This window comes from Perognathus longimembris, chromosome 6, assembly GCF_023159225.1.
Source record: "Perognathus longimembris pacificus isolate PPM17 chromosome 6, ASM2315922v1, whole genome shotgun sequence".
Lineage (NCBI taxonomy): Eukaryota > Metazoa > Chordata > Mammalia > Rodentia > Heteromyidae > Perognathus > Perognathus longimembris.
This window is the reverse complement of record NC_063166.1, coordinates 64,050,389-64,069,364: the sequence shown is the minus strand read 5'-3', so window position 1 is coordinate 64,069,364 and position 18,976 is coordinate 64,050,389. Positions and strand designations below refer to the sequence as shown.

Sequence of the window (18,976 nt, the reverse complement as noted above, 5' to 3'; positions counted from 1 at the left end):
CCTCATGTCAGGTGTACTGGGTGCTGATATCCCTAGCCACATGTCCTCTCATAAGCCACCATCAGACACAGCTACAGTCAAGGGACACTTAGTACGTGGAAGATACACTTAGACATTGTGCCTCCTCAGCGCTTTGGAGAGCATTTGGCTCATATTGCTGAAGAGATGGGAGGTAGAGGAGTCAGAAGACAGAAGTGCCAAAGAAGCCAAGTGCTGGTATCCAGAAGGCAGGGGTCTGGGTCTGGGTAAGGGAGTGCCAAGTGTTTGCTCCCTGTCCTTAAAAAGTTTAGAGGCTGTCAGTAGAGGTGCCAATTGCCCTCCCCTCCCCCCCATAGTGGAAACTTTAACTTTCTTCTGGATGACATTAAAGGGAAGCAGATCAGGGAGAGAGGCAGTTTAAAATCCTGGGCTGCCAGCCAGTTTCGAGGGTTGTTTTGCCAAGGCTAGGGTAGGGCTGAAATTCCAGGCTTTGGGGAGACTGGGAGCTGCCACGTGCAGCTGGCTCACATGGTTAAAGAGCTGCATGAGATTGGGGCCAAACATCCTGTGCCTGGCCAGGCTCAAGCTGCAGAAGTGAGGAGAAACAGAAGGGATGGGGAAGAACTGTCTTCCAGTTCTTGGAGTGACTGGCTCTCCCAGAGGCTTTTGCAATAACAATGGATTGTTTGTTTTGTCTTATTTTATTTGTGCTGGTACTGGGACTTTAATTCAGGGCCTTGAATTCCTGCTTGACTTTTTTGCTCAAGGCTGGAGCTCTACCACTTGAACCGTACCTCCACTTCCAGCTTTTTATTGTTGTTGATGTTGTTTTGGTTAATTGGAGATGAGTCTCTCAGATTTGTCTGCCCTGTATGGATGGAGATAAGACAGACAGATAGATAAAGACATAGATATAGATATATACAGCTTTTTTTTTTTTTGGTTTTACAGTGCAAGGGATTGAGCCTAAGGCCTCATACATATTGAGCATACATACTGTACCATTGAGCAATATCCTAGCCCCTTTTCTGTCCTTAAGTTTTTCTGTAAAAAATTAAGGTACAGGGGCTGGGGATATGGCCTAGTGGCAAGAGTGCTTGCCTCCTATACTCATAAGCCCTAGGTTCGATTCCTTTGCACCACATATATAGAAAAGGCCAGAAGTGGCGCTGTGGCTCAAGTTGGCAGAGTGCTAGCCTTGAGCAAAAAGAAGCCAGGAACAGTGCTCAGGCCCTGAGATCAGCCCCAGGACTGGCAAAAAAAAAATTTAAAAAAAATTAAGGTACAGGCCGAGTGCTGGTGGCTCACACTTGTAATCCTAGCTACTCTGGAGGCTGAGATTTGAAGATCTAGATTCAAAGCCAGCTAAGGCAGAAAAGTCCCTGTGAGACTCTTATCTCCAATTAACCACTCAAAAACTAGAAGTGGCACTGGGGCTCAAGTGCTAGAGCACTAGCCTTGAGCAAAAGAGTTCAGGGGGGGCTGGGGATATGGCCTAGTGGCAAGAGCGCTTGCCTCGTATACTTGAAGCCCTGGGTTTGATTCCCCAGCACCACATATACAGAAAATGGCCAGAAGTGGCGCTGTGACTCAAGTGGCAGAGTGCTAGCCTTGAGCGGGAAGAAGCCAGGGACAGTGCTCAGGCCCTGCGTCCAAGGCCCAGGAATGGCCAAAAAAAAAAAAAAAAAAAAAAGAGTTCAGGGACAGTGGCGAGGCCCTGAGTTCAAGCCCTAGGACTGGCAAAAAAATAAAATAAAATAAATTGATATACATTTGCAGTTCCACATACTCAGGAAGTTAAAGCAAAAGGATTATGTAAACCTAGCAGTTTGAGGTCATCCTGAGCAAGTCAGCAAGACATCTTAAAAAAACAAATGAATAAAAACAGGAAAAGCCAGGCCCCAGTGGCTCACACTTGTAATCCTAGCTACTCCAGATGATTTGATTTGTAGTTTAAAGCCAGTCCAGGAGACTCTTATCTTCAACCAATGACCAAAAAGCCAGAAGTGGAGCTGTGGCTCAAGTGGGAGAGTACTAGCCTTCAGCAAAAAGCTCAGGGACAGCAGCCAGGCCTGGTCCATGTCCATGATCAGCTCCAGTTCAAGCTTCATGATCAGCCTAAAAAAATAAAAGGAGAATCAGCAGCAGCTAGAGTTTTAGTTCAGGGATGGAGTACTTATTCAGCATGTGGAAGGCCCTGGGTTCAATTCCTAGCACCATAAAACAAACACAGAGCTGGGGACATAGCTCAGTGGTTGAGCACATACCTAAGCAAGGCTTCAGTTTCATCCTCAGTACCTCCAAAAGAAAGAAAGACAACAACAACAACAAAAAGCAGAAAAGATTCTTAGCATGTGACACCCTACACAGGCTGCCTCTGTACTGCCAGCAGAAAAGCCAGATGTGGCCCTTGACCTTGGACCATGAGCCAAAATAAACTTTTTTTCTTTGTAGTTCTGTGGATTAAGCCTAGGCACACAAGCACTCAAAGAAAGCAATCTACCACTGAGCTACCTTCCAAGCCCAATAAAGTGTGTGTGTGTGTGTGTGTGTGTGTGTTAAACACAGGGCCTGGGTGCTGTCCTCAAGCTTCTTTTTGCTCAAGGCTATCACTCTATCACTTGAGCCACAGCTCTACTTCTGGCTTTTTTTCATGGTCAATTCGAGATAAAAGTCTCACAGACTTCCTTGCCTGGGTTGGCTTTGAACTTTGATCCTCAGATCTTAGCCTCCTTTGTAACTAATATTACAGGTGTGAGGTATCAGCTCTGGCTATAAATAAACTACTCTTTTGTAACAGCTAAAAGGAAAAATACCTAAAAAATACCTCATTTTTATTTCTAAAAGCAAGATTAAAGTCTAAGGGCGCAGCCCAGACTTGGGGAGTACTGGAACTGTAGTGCATGCGAGTAGCGCTCAGGGCAGGGTTATAAATGCCAAGGTCCCATGGTCAAGCTTGCCACATGCATGTTGCCAATGAAGTCACACCACCTATAGAGTATGCCAAGCCACACACAGATGGCCAATGGGTTACAACCTGTTACATAGTATCTGCTTGAACCAACCTATCACTCCAGTTAGGGTTAGAATTGGCATAGCTGATTTGTAGCTGATTCAGTAGGGGGTACTATTGTTTACAGGGAGGGGGAATCTTCCCCAGCTTCTGAGCAGCGGGGGCAGGGGTGATAGTAGAGATGGAGTCAGCTTCTGCCCTCTTTCACTGGTCAGATCTGACCTCCATATTACACCTTCTGCATAGACAGTTCTGGGAAGAGGAGACTGAAAACACATTCACCTTTTCCTGGGTGCATTACCTGGGGAAATAGCAAATAGTGCTTTATATGGTAGGGTAATGTGCTCGCTTTAGAATTATCCACACAGTTCTCCAAGGTCCTTGCACAAACACCTTCGCATCACTGAGAGTTCTGTTCCATATTCTCCTCAAAATTAGTAAACGGCTGGTGGCTCACACCTATAATCCTAGTTACTTAGGAGGCTGAGATCTAAGGACTGTGTTTCAAAGCCAGCTTGGGCGGAAAAGTCTGTGAGACTTTTATCTCCAATTAACTACCAAAAAGCTAGCAGTGGAGCTTTGGCTCAAGTGGAAGAGCACCACACTGAGTGAAAAAGCCAAGGAAAAGCACCCAGGGCCTGAGTTCAACCCCAGCACTAGCACAAAAGAAAACAAGTAACTATAGCTGGGCACTTGGTGGCTCATACCTCTAATCTTAGCTACTCAAGGAAGCTGAGATCTAAGGATTGTGGTTCAAAGCCAGTCCTGGCAGAAAAGTCCCCATGAAACTCATCTCCAATTAACCACTCAAAAACCAGAAGTGGAGCCAACTGGTAGAATGCTAGCTTTGAGCAAAAGAGCTAAAGGACAGCACCCAGGCCTTGAGTTCAAGCCCTAAAACTGGAAAGAAAAAAAAAAGTAACTGGTAAGTTGTAAATTTTCCCTCTTAACCAGAAAGTGTGGCTTCTGTGTATAAAAAAGAGCTCTGGCAACTGGCAGCCTCTGATCCCAGCCTTGTCTTGTGTGGGCAGGTACTGGATAATACAGAGCCAGCCTGTTTTCCCACACACCTGTATTGCAACATCGGGCAAGCTTAGTGCAAGTCTTGCTTTCTTCCAAATCAAATTCTTAAAAAAAAAAAAAAAAAAAAAGGACTCTTTGTAGATAACTGGCCGTGCGTTAACTGGTCCAAGTTCTTCTGCTAGCAGCCCCCAAACTCCACAGCTATGCAGAAAACTTACGATTTAAAAAAAAAAAAAAAAGTCTTCCTTTCTGAAAGTGGACACCCTCCTTTCCATAGGCAATAAAACTGTTTGTGGGGTAGGAGGTCCATGGGTCCAGGGAAACCATCAAGAGAGGGTAAGCTGAGTAACAGAGAAGTTGCTGCTTTGCAGATGTAAAAATAAAAACAAAATCTTGCCTTGAGAGAAGGTCTGAGATGTAATTGCTCACAACCTAGTATTGAAAGCAGACAGGTGGTTATGGAACAGAAGGCAAAGCCTTTCACCCCACAAGGGAGTCTATGGCCACCAAGGAGCCAAGGATGGAGGGAAGGGTGGCCTTGGCCTCCCTCAGTGCTTGCTGGACCGCACACCCTGGGGGAAGGGGTGAGTGCACTGCCAGGCTCTGACTCAGCCTGCCTGGGGCAATGGGAAGACAAGGGGCCTCACGTGGCTGGGCCTCTGCTGCCTCATGGAGTCTCCTGGCACTCAGCCCTGCAGGAAGTGTGGCTGTTTGAAAGGACGAATCACACATGGCCTTATCCTCCTGGGGCCTAGCCAAGACCACTTCCCCTAAAGGCTAGGGGGTGGGGGACTCCTAGGACATCCAATCCTGGGGCAGGGAGGCAGCTCCCAGGGTTTCATAGTGGAGTGTAAGAAGGGGTGGAGGGGGCGGAGACTAATGCTTTTTCAGAGATCTGGGGGATGTGGAGCTGAGTAAGCCCCTGGGGTGACCAGGAGGAAATGGGGAAGAACCACAAGGAAGGGGAGGGGAAGGAACAGGCTGATATGTGTTGGCAAGCACAGAGCCAAGGACATGTGGGGGAACTTCACTATACTGGGCTTCTATTTCCTCATCTACAAAATGGGGAGGATAAAGCCTCTACTTGGAACAGCTATAGACTGGATCAAACAAGTTGATGGATGTGAAGCTCTAAAAATTAGGGCCTGCCTGTTCTGTTCATTAGCTTGTGCTATGGCTGGTATTAGTTAGGACCACTGTGGGATTTAAGAGGAGATGGTGCTGGGTGTCAATGGTTTTCCGCTTATAATCCTAGCTACTTAGGAGACTGAGATCTGAGGATGGTGGTTTGAAGCTAATGGCAGGCAGAAAAGTCCAGGAGACTTACTTCCAATTAACAACCAAAGGGCACAAGTGGAGCTGTGGCTCCAGTGGTATAGTATAGCTCAGCCTTGAGCAAAAAATCTAAGGGACAGTGCCCAGACCCTGAGTTCAAGCCCCAGGCCTGGCATGTGCTCTCTCTTGTGCGCTCGCTCTCTCTCTGAGGAGATAGGGTAAGGCAGTTAAAAGGTCCTGAAAACATCTGGTTAAAAATGTGTGGAGGGGGGTTGGGGATATGGCCTAGTGGCAAGAGTGCCTGCCTTATATACATGAGGCCCTGGGTTCGATTCCCCACAGCACATATACAGAAAATGGCCAGAAGTGGCGCTGTGGCTCAAGTGGCAGAGTGCTAGCCTTGAGCAAAAAGAAGCCAGGGACAGTGCTCAGGCCCTGAGTCCAAGCCCCAGGACTGGCCAAAAAAAAAAAAAAAAAAATGTGTGGAGGGGGCTGGGAATGTGGCTTGGTGGTAGAGTGCTTGCCTCGTATACATGAAGCCCCGGGTTTGATTCCTCGGCACCACAGATATAAAAAAGCCAGAAGTGATGCTGCGGCTCAAGTGGTAGAGTGCTAGCCTTGAGCAAAAAGAACCCAGGGAGAGACAGTGCCCAGGCCCTGAGTTCAAGCCCCAGGACTGGCAAAAAAATTATGATTTATAGTCATATATAAAAAGCTGGAAGTGGCACTGTGGCTCAAATGGTAGAGTGCTAGCCTTGAGCAAAAAGAAGCCAGGGACAATGCTCAGGCCCTGAGTTCAGGGAATGAGGGAGGAGGAGGAGGTAACAAGTTAGATAAGACATGTACTCACTGCTTTATGTATGAAAATGTAACCCTCTGGATATCACTTTAACAATAAAGATATGAAAAAAATGTTTAAATGTGTGGAGCTGGACGCTGTTGGCTCACGCCTGTAATCCTAGCTACTTAGGAGGCTGAGATCTGAGGATAGCAATTCAAAGCCAGCTGGGCAGGAAAAGTCCATGAGACTCTTATCTCCAGTTAACCACCAGAAAACTGGAAGTGGCACTGTGTCTTAAAGTGGTAGAGCACTAGCCTTGAGCTGAAGAGCTCAGGGACAGAGCCCAGGCACAGAGTTCAAGCCCTATGACTGGCATACATACATACATAAACACATACATACATACATAACTAAGTATGGAAATGGGCTGGGAATGTGGCTTAGTTGTAGAGTGCTTTCCTAGCATGCAAGAAGCCCTGGGTTCAATTGCTCAGTTCCACATAAGCAGAAAAAGCCAGAAGTGGCCCTATGGCTCTAGTGGTAGAATGCTGGCCTTGAGCAAAAGAGGCTCAGGAACAGTGCCCAGGCCCTGAGTTCAAGGACTGGAAAAAGAAAAAATGTGGAAATGTAACAAGTAGATCTCCTTCTGCAAACTAATGTAAGCGAATTTTAAAACAGAATTTAGCTTGGCACCAGTGGCTAATACTGGCAATCTTAGCTACTCAGAAGGATCACAGTTCAAAGCCACCCCAGGCAGGAAAGTCTGTGAGACTCATCTCCAATTAACCACCAAGAACAAACAAATAAACACCTAGAAAGTGGAGCTGTGGCTCAAGTGGCAGAGAGCTAGCAAAAAAGTTCAAGGACAATACCCATGTCCAGAGTTCAAGCCCCAGGACGAGCAACATACATAATTAAACTAATAAATAAACCTGGACATGTAAAAGGATTTAAGTCTGATAGCTTTTTCCTCTTCTGCCTGTTGTGGATGGAAGTTTTGGGGAAATGGAATGGAAATGGAATGCTCTCAGCACAAAGCAAATGGAATAGTACAGAGAGTTGGGGTGCAGGGAGGAACGAGGGCTGCCTGACTTCATCTCCTTTATTGAGGGCAGCTATAATCCACCCAACTTCATCTTGCTCTGATTCTCAACAACTAAGAAAAAAAATTTTAAAGGCACGATCCCCAGTCTATTAGTTTCTGCTTTGTTCATTTGAGAAGTGGCCAGCCACCTTTATCAGGGAGTCAGTCTCAAAAAATCCACTGCCTGAGACTGGCAGATTCCACCAAATCACCCTCCTCATACTCAGATAGTGGTGGCTTGACTGGTCTGGCCCTAGCTTTCAGATTCTATAAAGATCACCAATTAGGGTTCCAGCTGTCAAAAGCCAATAGGACTGTCTTGGTGGGAAGGAGTTGTCTATATGCAGAGGTGTGTGAACTGGACCTGGGGACTGGTACTTAAGTCTGGGATACACAGCAGAGCTCAGCACACCTGGTTGCCCATCTGTGATACCAACCCAGTCCCAGCAGGTAAAGTCAGCATCAGCCACTTTGTCAGCATCCTGGTAGTGGAGACCAAGGGGGATCCAAACAGGTAACTCCGGGCTATTTGTTCCTGGGTCCAGCCCAGGTCCTCCCCTGTCTTCTAGGGTAGAGGTCAGGCCATCCTGTCGCTGCTGTCTTTTCACACATCTCACACAAGTTTAGCAGTCGGGGACTTGGTGTGGGTTCACTCTGAGTAGAGAGAGGTCAGGATATTGTGTTCCAGGTGCCAGCTGGAACAGCTGTAATCAGCTGGCAGACAGGAGCCTGGCTGAGAATGATAGGGACTGGGACCAGGAAGTGTCCCCAGGAACCCAGCCAGGTCTGCTCCCCAGCCTGATAGATGAGGCCCCACAGTCTCTGGGCACATCCCTTCTTGAACCTACAATTAAAACTGCTGAGTCTGAGGTAAAAAGGCCATATACTTTTGCCACCCCTATCCTGAGGTTAAAAGACCCCAAAGGTGCAGAACACCCTTCCTGACCTATCCCTGAGCTACCCTGCCCTTCATTTCTCATCTCCAGCATTCACTCTAGTCCCACCTGGTACCTGGCCTTGAGAGTGAAGGTGGGAGCCACAGTCCAGGTGTACTCATGGGGGACATCACTATCACAGGTATATCTTCACAATGTGCAAGGGGCAGCCTAGCAAAAAGATTTCCCAACGTCTGTCAGTGGACATTTGGGAGAACAGACAGTGTAGAAGGGGAGCCTAAACTGAGAGAATGGCCAGAAGGGGTTGGGATCTGAGGCAGAGACCACTGGGACACCAATGGGACACATCCCATGCCAAGAGGTATGAGAGTACACGTTCATTAAGAAGGGAGTATCTTCCGGGTACCAGTGACTCACTCCTGTAATTCCTCTGAGGAAGCTGAGATCCGAGGAACAAGGCTGGAAGCCAACTCAAGCAGGAAAGCTCCAGGAAGGGGGAGGGGGGGAAGGGTGGACGGAGAATCCGGTGAGGCCCTGCCCACCTTTGGGTCCAAGCGTCAAGGCCAATGCCTGGTAGTACCATTTAAATCCCAAGGCATAAATACCTTCTGGTGGCCTACTTGGAATGAGTGGAGAGGCCTCCTTACACACGGGACACAGAAGTTAAAACAACCACCACAACAACAGTCTTTCCTAATAGTGCTTGCCTCGGATATCATTGGGGGAGGGGGGTTCACCGAGGCTGACTGACAACCCAGGGGCACACAGCTGTGACGGTTAGGACCAGAGTTCAGATCCTATACCAATCCCAGCCCCATATTCAACACCCCGGAGTTTGCACTAAACCACCCATAAATGCTAATTCCCCCTCGATGTCATTGTTTCCAGGAGCAGAGCCCAGGAACCTGCAACGTGAGAGGCAGCAGGGCTGCCGGCGTGGTGACCGCCGGGCATGGACCGCCAGGGGCCTCTTCCGGAAAGCCCGCCAGCCGCTCGCCGTCGGGCCGCTGCGCCCCCTGGCGGCCTCCGGGGACGGTGGCCAGGGACGAGGCCCTTCGGAGCTTCGCGCAGCGCCCCGCGTGCTCGCGCTGGACGCGAGCGGCGCCACCACGACCGGGGAACTCGAACCTGGAGGAACCTTGGAGAGGACTGGGAAGCCCAAGCTGAGCCGCCGGTGTCCGCGTGGGGAGGCGCCAACAGCACCGAGAACCTGAAGTCCCGCCCCGAAGGTGAGGCCCCACCCACTCCGCTCGGGTCGCGCGTCCGTTTCCAGCGTATGCAGGCGCCCTCGGACCGCCATTACGCTGCACCGCGGTGTGGGTCGAGAGATAAGAAGTCTGCGGGTCCGGAGGAAAGGCTAAGTGCAATATCTCGACGACAGCGGCCTACGGCTGCAGAAGCCGCACCTATAGGGCGAGGGATTCGCTTCTACCTGGCTGACGGCGGTAAGGAACTACAACTCCCAGAGTACATTGCGCTGCGGGGTGGTGGAGACAGTGACGTAAGGGGTGTTGGCCGCTACCATTCCTCTGGCGGGAACGGGGGGTGGGGGTGGCGGAGAACGGTAGGTGGCGGGAGCTGATGACGTGCTCTGCTGGCGGGTCACCGGAGGTCAGCGTCTGGAAAACCCGGAGCACCTTAGACGATCTTCCCGACTGGTCAGTTTACAGTCTGTTTAGCCTTCACTATGGCCATAACCTACTGCCTTTCAGCCTTCGGGCCGACGCCGTGACAGCCAGATATCAGTATTATGATTTAGTGGGCAGGAAATGTGGCTTAGTGGTAGAGTGCTTGCCTAGCGTGCATGAAGCCCCAGGTTCAATTCCTCACCACCACATAAACAGTGAAAGCCAGAAGTGGAGCTGTGATTCAAGTGGTAGAGTGCTAGCCTTGAGCAAAAAGAAGCCAGGGACAGTGCTCAGGCCCTGATTTCAAGCCCCAGGACTTGGCAAAAAAAAAAAAAATCTGATAATTATTTCAATATGACTATAAATCATATATATAAGGCTAGCACTCTACTTCTTGAGCCACCGTGCCACTTCTGGCCATTTTCTGTATATGTGGTGCTGGGGAATTGAACCCAGGGCTTCATGTATGGGAGGCAAGCACTCTTGCCACTAGGTCATATCCCCAGCCCCAGATTTTTTTTTTATCCCTTTGGCTGACATGCATCACTTGTTAGCCTCACTTGGTTTTGTCATTTTCTCTTTTCTCTCCATACATCCCCCCCCCCAGACTATCAGTTAATTTCAGATTATATCTCTTTACTACTATATTGGAGGCACATTCTTGTGTATTTCTTTTCTTTTTTTTCTTTTTGGCCAGTCCTGGGCCTTGGACTCAGAGCCTGAGCACTGTCCCTGGCTTCTTCCCGCTCAAGGCTAGCACTCTGCCACCTGAGCCACAGTGGCCCTTCTGGCCGTTTTTCATATATGTGGTGCTGGGGAATCGAACCGAGAGCTTCATGTGTAGGAGGCAAGCACTCTTGCCACTAGGCCATATTCCTAGCCCTCTTGTGTATTTCTTAAAAACAAGGACATGTTCCTACATTCAAAACCAGGTGACAGGGCTGGGAATATGGCTTAGTGGTAGAGTGCTTGCCTCACATGAAGCCCTGGGTTTGATTCCTCAGCACCACATATATCGAAAATGGCCAGAAATGGCATTGTGGCTCAAGTGGCAGAGTGCTAGCCTTGAAGAAAAGGAAACCAGGGACAGTGCTCAGGCCATGCGTCCAAGGCCCAGGACTGGCAAAAACAAAAACAAAATAAAACAACAAAAAAGGTGACAGTAGCCTGGTGACAGTGGCTTATGCCTGCAATCCCAGCTATTTAGGAGGCTGCAATCTGAAGATCTTGGTTTGAAGCCATTAAAGGCAGATAAATCTGTAATAATCTTATCTCCAATTAACCACCAAAAAGCCGGAAGTGGAGCTGTGGCTCAAGTGGTAGGGCACCAGCCTTGAGCCAAAAAAGCCAAGCAAGCGTGAGGCCCTAAGTTCAAGCCCAAGTCCTGCACTTAAAAAAACAAACAAACAAAAAAAACCCCACCAAAACCCGAAGCCAGGCGCTGGTGGCTGTAATCCTAGCTACCCTGGAGGCTGAGATATGAGGATGGTGGTTCAAATACAGCCTGGGCAGGAAAGTCCATAAGACTCTTATCTCCAATTAACCACCAGGAAACTGGAAATGGAGCTGTGGCTCAAAGTGGTAGAGCACTAGCCTTGAGCACAAAAGCTCAGGGACAGTGTTCAGGCCCTTAGTTCAAGCCACATGATCAAGAGAATTTAATTTTAGATCTTGCAACCAATAATGCTCTACATGAACACTATCTTGGTTTGGGATCCATTCCAGGAACATACATTGAATTCAGCTGTTGAGGCTCCTGTGATTTTCCAGATTCTCATGACCTTGGAGTTTTTGCAGCTGGGCATATGTTTTGCACAAATAGGTTTAGACTGTCTGAAATGTCTTCACCTATGGACCCCTGGTATGTGGTACTGGTTATATATTGTATTGTCTAAGGGCTGGGATTGTGTTAGGTTGGGTGAGGGGACTTCATATCCAGCCACACCAGGCTCTGAACAGCACTCCCAGACCCTGCTAGGTCAACACTTTTTTGTAGGGGCTTCCCTAGCAGAGATTTCATTCTCAACCTCATCTCTGGTTTTCTTGTAGCACCCTTCTGGAGCCATGGTCCATGCCTTCCTCATCCACACCCTGAGGTCTCCAAATGTGGAGGATCCAGGCCTTTGCCGAGTGCTCTATTCCTGCATCTTTGGTGCTGATAAGTCATCAGGTGATCCAAGGCCACATGGTGCAGAGAGGGACAGGCTCCTCCGAAAGGAACAGATTTTGGCTGTGGCCAGGTAACCACAGAGCCTAGCTTGAGGCTTCACTGGGTACATGGTAGAATATGATAGGTTTTATGGGACATACAGAGAAACAAGAGGACTAGGAAACAGAGACAAGTTTAGAGTAGCATTTCCCAGCCTTCTATGGTTGTTTATAAGTGTTAATATGAAAAGGGTTGAAGAAATAATAAAGCTATTACATTATCATTATTATTATAGTTGGCTTTTATTAGGCCTGAAAGCATGTATAAATGTGTTATGGGAATTCCATGTATATTATTAACTTGTTTCATCCTCACAGTAGACTTTTAAGATAGCTATAGTTATTACCTTTACCTTACAGATGGATAACCTGAAGCAGTGTTTAAGGAACCAAATCTATCCAATGTTATAAATGAGAGTTGAGTGGAGGCAGGTGTCTTAGAGGCTAGTCCCAATCAAAGGTGATTTTCAGTGCAGGACTTTGGGGGACTTTTCTGTATCTCTGAGGACTCTTTGTACTCAGGACAGCCTGAACACCTTGGAGTCTGATCACAGTGGGAAACTGGACAACAGGGTGGTTAGTCTTGGACCCTCCCATCCCACACTCAGACAGCGCTGGCAGGTGCCAGCCAGAGTCTCCTGGTCCTTCATGCTGAGTGGGCATAACCACTCCGTGGGGACAGTTGGCCACTCCATGCCCTTGTTCTCTTTGACCTTGTTCCCTTTGGTAGAGCACAAAACCAAACAATTCTGCCTTTAAAAATGACCTTTGTGTGTCTCAAACCGGAAGGGGTACAGAAAGGATCAGAAAGGCTTCCAAACACTTGGACAGTCTGGTGGGAGTTTTTTTTTTTACTTGGGGAAGGTTCAGGATTGGCTGGGGGTGGGGAGGTTGGGCAACTGGATTTATTCTCATCGCTTGTTGAGGGAGCCTCTGTGAAGGCCATGGGGCAGGATCTTCTCCTGAGCGCCCCCTGCCCCCCTTTTCTAGCCCAAGGAGCTGTGTTCAGAACCTGCCTTTTTGCCATATTGGGCAAAGTGGAGGCAGGGTAGAGCCTAGATTTCCAAATGGCATTATACTCCCTGGCTGTGTAGCTGTGGGCAGGTCACTTAATTTCTCTAAGCCTCAGTTTTCTCATCTAAGATATGGGGATAATGGCAACTCCCAGCTCCAATGGTGGTCTTGAACATGACAGAAGCTTGTGGGCTGCCTTGGTGACCTCACCAGGCCTGTCCTCTCATTCCTGCTGACTCTCCCTCTCTCCCAGGCAGGTGGAGTCCATGTGCCAGCTGCAGCAGCAGGCGTCTGGCCGGCCCCTTACAGACCTGCAGCTGCAGTCTTCAGATGAGCCTGTGTCCCTGCATGAGGCCCCCAATGGGGCCTTCCGCCTGGCCCCTGGGGACCCGTTCCAGGAGTCTCAAACGGTGGTATGGCTGGGGGTGCTCTCACTAGGCTTCGCCTTGGTACTAGATTCCCATGAGAACCTGCTGCTGGCTGAGAGCACTCTCCGACTACTGGCCCGCCTTCTCATTGACCACCTTCGGCTGCTGGCCCCTGGCACCAGCATCCTGCTGCGGTCTGACCGCATTGAGGGCATCCTCACCCGCTTTCTGCCCCATGGCCAGCTGCTCTTCCTAAATGACCAGTTCGTTCAGGGTCTGGAGAAGGAATTCATTGCTGCCTGGCCCCGCTGACCTCTTGCTGGGACAGAATTTCCCTGAGAAGGCCAGGAGGAATGGCAGAGGTTGCCCAACAGGCTCTGCCTCCTCCTCCTCTTCCCTGCTCCCTGCTCTCTACTCTGATGACCTGTTGCACCCAGGACAAATAGAGGCTAGCTGGCAGAAAGGGGGCTGGGTAGCGAGTGGAGGAGGGGCAGTGTCTGTTTTCTGGCCAGTGTTCCACACCTCCCCCCTTCCCCCCCCCCCCCCCGTCCTGGGGCTTGAACTCAAAACCTGAGCACTGTCCCTGGATTCTTTTTGCTCAAGGATAGCACTCTATCACTTGAGCCACGGTGCTACTTCCAGTTTTTTTCTGTATATGTGGTGCTGAGGAATTGAACCCAGGGCTTCATGCATGCTAGGCAAGCACTCTACTACTAGGCCACATTCACAGGCCCTGGCCAGCATACCACCTGAGCCTTGAATTCTCCTGTGCTTGACTCAAACCACTGTGTTGTGCCTGCCACACCTGTTCTTGACCTCATGCTCAGCATTCAGTCATGTTGTGGTGGTGAAGAGGGGCCTCCCGGAACTTAGCCCACCCTCCCCTTCCAAAGCCTTAGTCACTGCAGCATGAAAAGGGTCTTGAAGATCCCCTCATGTTGGGGGAGCTGGGCCCACACCCTGGCAGGCCCCAGCCCCTGCCTTTGCGCCCACATAGACAACATCATCAAGGATCATGTCAGCAAGACCTGGCCCCACATCCAGCTCAGAACCATCATTCATCATGAAGTCTGTAGCTCCTGTGTGCCAACCCCATGCCCACCAGGCAGGCCTGAGATAAGGTAACCATGGGCTTCCTTTCTCTGCCCACAGTGTACTCGGCTCTGACCTGGGTGACATTATCTTCTGCATTTTGAATGGAAAACACTGGCTGTGCCACCTCACCTTATCTTTCTGTGAATTGAATAGACCCAGTCTGCTCCTGTGAGTGAGCTCCTCTGTGGGGTGGTATGCTTTGCGCTCAGCCTTCTTGGGAGGCCTTTATCCCTCCTCCCTTCCACTTCCCTTACAGTTCTTTACATGCCTCCTTGGGACAGCAGCCCTTGTTTAAGCAGAGCTTGAGACAAGGGTTATGTGTGGGTGGCTTGTGTGAGAGGTGAAGCAGGAAGAGAAGGCAGCCCAGGCAGGAGTGTGGTCAAGCCTATTGTGACTGGATGGGGGCCTTAGTTCTTAGTCTGAGAGCCTGCACAAACTAATTCTGAGTTACCCTACCAGAGCAGAAGGAACTGTGGTTGATTTTCCAGGGTATAGCATCTTCTGCCCCTATAGCCAGGAGGCCATGGAGCTGAGTCTGCTGGCACCATCCTGAGGCCTGATTGCTGTTGGTGGGGCACCAAACATCTGGCCTGTAGTTTTCTTTTCCTGTAACTACTTTACCTGATTTGAGCACTAGGGTATTGCTGGCCTTGTAGAATGAGTAAGAAAGGGGGCTGGGAATATGGCCTAGTGGCAAAAGTGCTTGCCTCAAATACATGAAGCCCTGGGTTCAATTCCCCAGCACCACATATATAGAAAATGGCCAGAAGTGGCACTGTGGCTCAAGTGGCAGAGTGCTATCCTTGAGCAAAAAGAAGCACAGTGCTGGGGCTCTGAGTCCAAGGTCCAGGACTGGCAAAAAAAAAAAAAAAAAAAAAAAGAATGAGTAAGAAAACATTCTGCTATTTTTTTTTCCTGAAAGATATTGTAGAGCATTGGTATAATTTCTAAATGCTTGGTAAAGTTAACCAGTGAACCCATCTTATTTGCTTTATCTTTTTGAAGTGTATAGAGAGGGTGTGTGTGTGTGTGTGTGTGTGTGTGTCTGTGTGTCTGTGTGTGTCTGTGTCTGTGTGTCTGTGTCTGTGTTTTGGTCTTGAGGCTTGAATTCAGGACTTGGGCGCTGTCCCTGAGCTTTTATTTTTCCCCCCTCAAGGCTAGAAATTAGCCACACACAGGTGACTCACACCTGTAATCTTAGTTACTCAGGAGGCTGAGATCTGAGGATTGTGGTCCAAAGCTAGCCTGGGCAGGAAAGTCTGTGAGACCCACCTCCAATTAACCACCAAAAAGCCAGAAGTGAAGTTGTAGCTCAAGTGGTAGAGTGCTAGCCTTGAGCCAAAAAGCTCAGGGATAGCACCCAGACCCTGAGTTCAAACCCCAGGACTGTTCCTGATTCCCCTAATTTATTTTTCAAGTAGGTAATATATTCATATGATTTAGAAATTAAAATGCCAAAAATAGTTCACTGGAAAGTTTGCATGCTCTTTCTCATGACCTCAAGGAAATAAGCATTTTGTTTTAGCAGGGGAACAGAGGAGAGTCATTTCATATAAGAGCCGAACAATTAAAGTTGATCATTATATAATCTCTGTAATAGTTGTCTGTAGTGAAATACCTGAGGCTGTGTAACTATTCAAGGAGGTTTATTTGGCTCATAGTTTAGGAGGTTCGAGAGTATCAGCTTATTTCCAGTGAAGGTGTCATGGTGGTGGATGGTGATTGGTGCCATGTCAAAGAGGATTGTGAAGCTTGACAGGAAGCTGGGATGGGCCAGTAATGACTTCTCAGTGGGCTCCACCTCATAAAGGTTCACCTACTCCCAGGATTGCCATACTGAGGACCAAGTTCCCAACACGTGAGTTCCTGGGAAATGAAACTCAAACCACATGTAAAGCAGATGACCCTCACTCCCTTGAGGCTTTGAGTGTTCAGCCCTCCTCCTGCCCCCACCCCTGCTTTGGGTTTTCTCATTCCTTCTCTCTTCCTGGGGCTTCTCTCTTTTTTTCAGTAAAAAGAATATAAGGCCATTGATGGGTTATAGAGTGCTTGTTTGACATGCTTGAGGCTGGATTTAATGCACAACACCCCCACCCCACACCCACAAAAATAAGCTAAATTTTTTTTCAGTGTGGGGAGCAAACCCAAGGTCTTGTGCATGCCAGCTACTGCTGAGCTAGCTCACTAGCTCCATGTAACAGCTTTTCCTTTCTCCGGGACACACACAAACAATATGCTGTCTTATCTCTCAAGGGTGACACTCCCAAGACAACAAGTCCCTTTCCCAGAAGAAAATCTCAAGATACAGCCAAGGAGCCCCAACGTGCAGGATCTTTTCTTGCTTCCAGTGTCCCTCAGTCCAAAGTTATGGTGATTTTTTTCTTTTTAATTAAATTCATGTTTAATAATTACAGACGCCGTGTCCCCCTTCTCCCTGCCCTGGCGGCAGCAGAAGTGGGGCAGAGATGAGGCACTTGCCCCCAGCACAGGATGGCAAATGGCTCGCCCTCTCCCCCATACCCCAAGACACACTGTGGTTTGTTTTCAACATGGCTCTTAATGAACAAGAAGGGTCTTCCTTCAGTGTTCTGAATGAGGTTGGAGCTATACTTGGGTATTATCAGGGCTCATGATTTTTTGCCCCTAGGGAAGGCAGGGAAAGGGGGGCCAGTTACCTGATTTAGTATGGTAGAGATCAGAGCCATACTTTCTGTGTCCACCACAATTAGAAACTGGCCATACCAACTTGAGGCTACACAAATAGCTGGAGCAGCAACCTTAAACTGGAGACTGCGCAGCACATTGCTTTGGATTGTTTATGGGAAACAGGAGGACACTGAAACCCTTTGACAGGTCCTAGAATTCCCTGTGATGAAAACAAGCTAAGTCCTGGCCAAAAAGGCGGCTGGCCAGACTCAGAGGCCCTGAAGTAGCCGACTAAAAGCAAAACCGAATCATTTCTGGGCTGGGAATATGGTTCAAATGGTAGTGTGCCAGCTGTTAGCGAAGCTGAGCCAGAGCCCAAGTTTGAGCCCAGTACCTACATGCATGTATATACACACACACATACACATTCACACACACAACACACACACACATGCACACGCACAATAACCTATGTAGGATTAAACACTAGACCTGTGAAGTATTCTACTATGCCCAAACCAGAAATGAAAGGAAGATTAGAATCAGGCCCAAAGCACCCCTCCATGATTACTTACTAACTAAAATTGGAAAGAAGTAAACATCTAGACAGGAAGCTGAGAAGCAGCCCCTGGCCACATGAATATCTTCAGTAAGGGACAGATTTTTTTTTTTTCTTAAATTTGGTCATGGGGCTTGAGCTCAGGCCTGGGTGCTATTCTTGAGCTTTTCACTCAAGGCTAGTCCTCTGCTTTGAGCCACAGCTCTTCCAGTTTTCTAGTGGTTAATTGGAGATAAGAATCTCATGAATTTCCTGCCTGAGCTAGCTTTGAACCCAGATCCTGAGATCTTGCCTCCTGAGTAGCTAGGATCACAGGCACGAGCTATCAGTGACCAGCAGAACACTTCGGAGTGTCAAGCTGAAGCGCCAGAGGGTGGGGGTGAGGGTGGAGATGTAGTAACAGCCTGCATAGCATGCACGAGGCCCTGGGTTCCATCAAGTTAATGTGGCACCTGAATCTGAAGGAGGAAACCTTAGACAAACCCAAAAGGAGGGATGTGTCCTGAATTAGCTGGCTTGTTCACTGCAAAACAAAACAAAACAACATGAGGCAACAAAATGCTAAGGAGCCACCTCAGGTTGAAGAAACCTTATGGGGACCCTGGCCACACAGTCACAGCAGTGAGCGATTCTGGGGCCCACAAACCTAGTGAGCTGTGGCTTGAATCCAGGGGTCTCTGCAAATGTGAATGGGAAAAAATTACATCTTTGCCCCCCCCAGTAACCACTTGCTGAAATGAACATTTTCTTTCTTCTTTTCTTTTCCTTTCTTCCTTCCTTCCTTCCTTCCTTCCTTCCTTCCTTCCTTCCTTCCTTCCTTCCTTCCTTCCTTCCTTCCTTCCTTCCTTCCTTTTTTTTGTGGTAGTGTTTACAGCTTTATGAAGGACATCAAATACACAGTAAGCTGCAGTAAGGACAAATACAAGGAAAGGGTGTGTGTGTGTGTGTGTGTGCTGGTACTGGGGAACTTGAGACCATGTGCTTTTGTTTGGCTTTTTCAGCTCGAGGGTGGTGCTCTACAACCTGGGCTATGCCTCCATTTCTGGCTTTTCTGCTGGAGTCTCTAAAACCCTGGCTGGTTTTAGTTTCAGTCCTTAGATCACAGCTTCCTGAGTAGCTAGGATTACAGATGTGAGCCCCTACTGCCTGAGTTGTTAACTTGAGTCTTTATTAACCTAGTACTACCGATACTGGAAGCATATGACTTAGTGAGATTTGATAGATATATACCCACACCACAAAGAAGGCAATACACATATCTGTCACCACTTCCTAAGTTTTTGTAATGTATTTTTAAATATCAGCCACAAATGAAAGTAGTATTAGAGTCTGGTCATCCAAAGAAATGTATACTATTTTCCTATGATGATAGATTATACAGACTTTAGACACCACTTTGAAATTTAT

General features: G+C 48.4%; 1 protein-coding gene across 1 annotated transcript; it reads left to right on the top strand.

The window, feature by feature from the left end:
- The first annotated feature begins 9,195 nt into the window (after window positions 1-9,195).
- Window positions 9,196-13,786, top strand: Ap5s1 (adaptor related protein complex 5 subunit sigma 1). The gene is made up of 3 exons (XM_048347427.1): window positions 9,196-9,496; window positions 11,729-11,919; window positions 13,155-13,786. The coding sequence occupies exons 2-3, from the start codon at window positions 11,744-11,746 to the stop codon at window positions 13,579-13,581; spliced, it is 603 nt and encodes a 200-aa protein (XP_048203384.1). The 5' UTR covers window positions 9,196-9,496; window positions 11,729-11,743; the 3' UTR covers window positions 13,582-13,786.
- Window positions 13,787-18,976: the final 5,190 nt, after the last annotated feature.

What these genes read in the sequence shown, in the direction of transcription:
- Ap5s1 (XM_048347427.1), top strand. Translation starts at nt 11,744, where the DNA reads ATGGTCCATGCCTTCCTCATCCACACCCTGAGGTCTCCAAATGTGGAG. An exon ending in CAGATTTTGGCTGTGGCCAG is followed by an intron (nt 11,920 to 13,154) that starts GTAACCACAGAG and finishes CCTCTCTCCCAG; the next exon opens with GCAGGTGGAGTCCATGTGCC.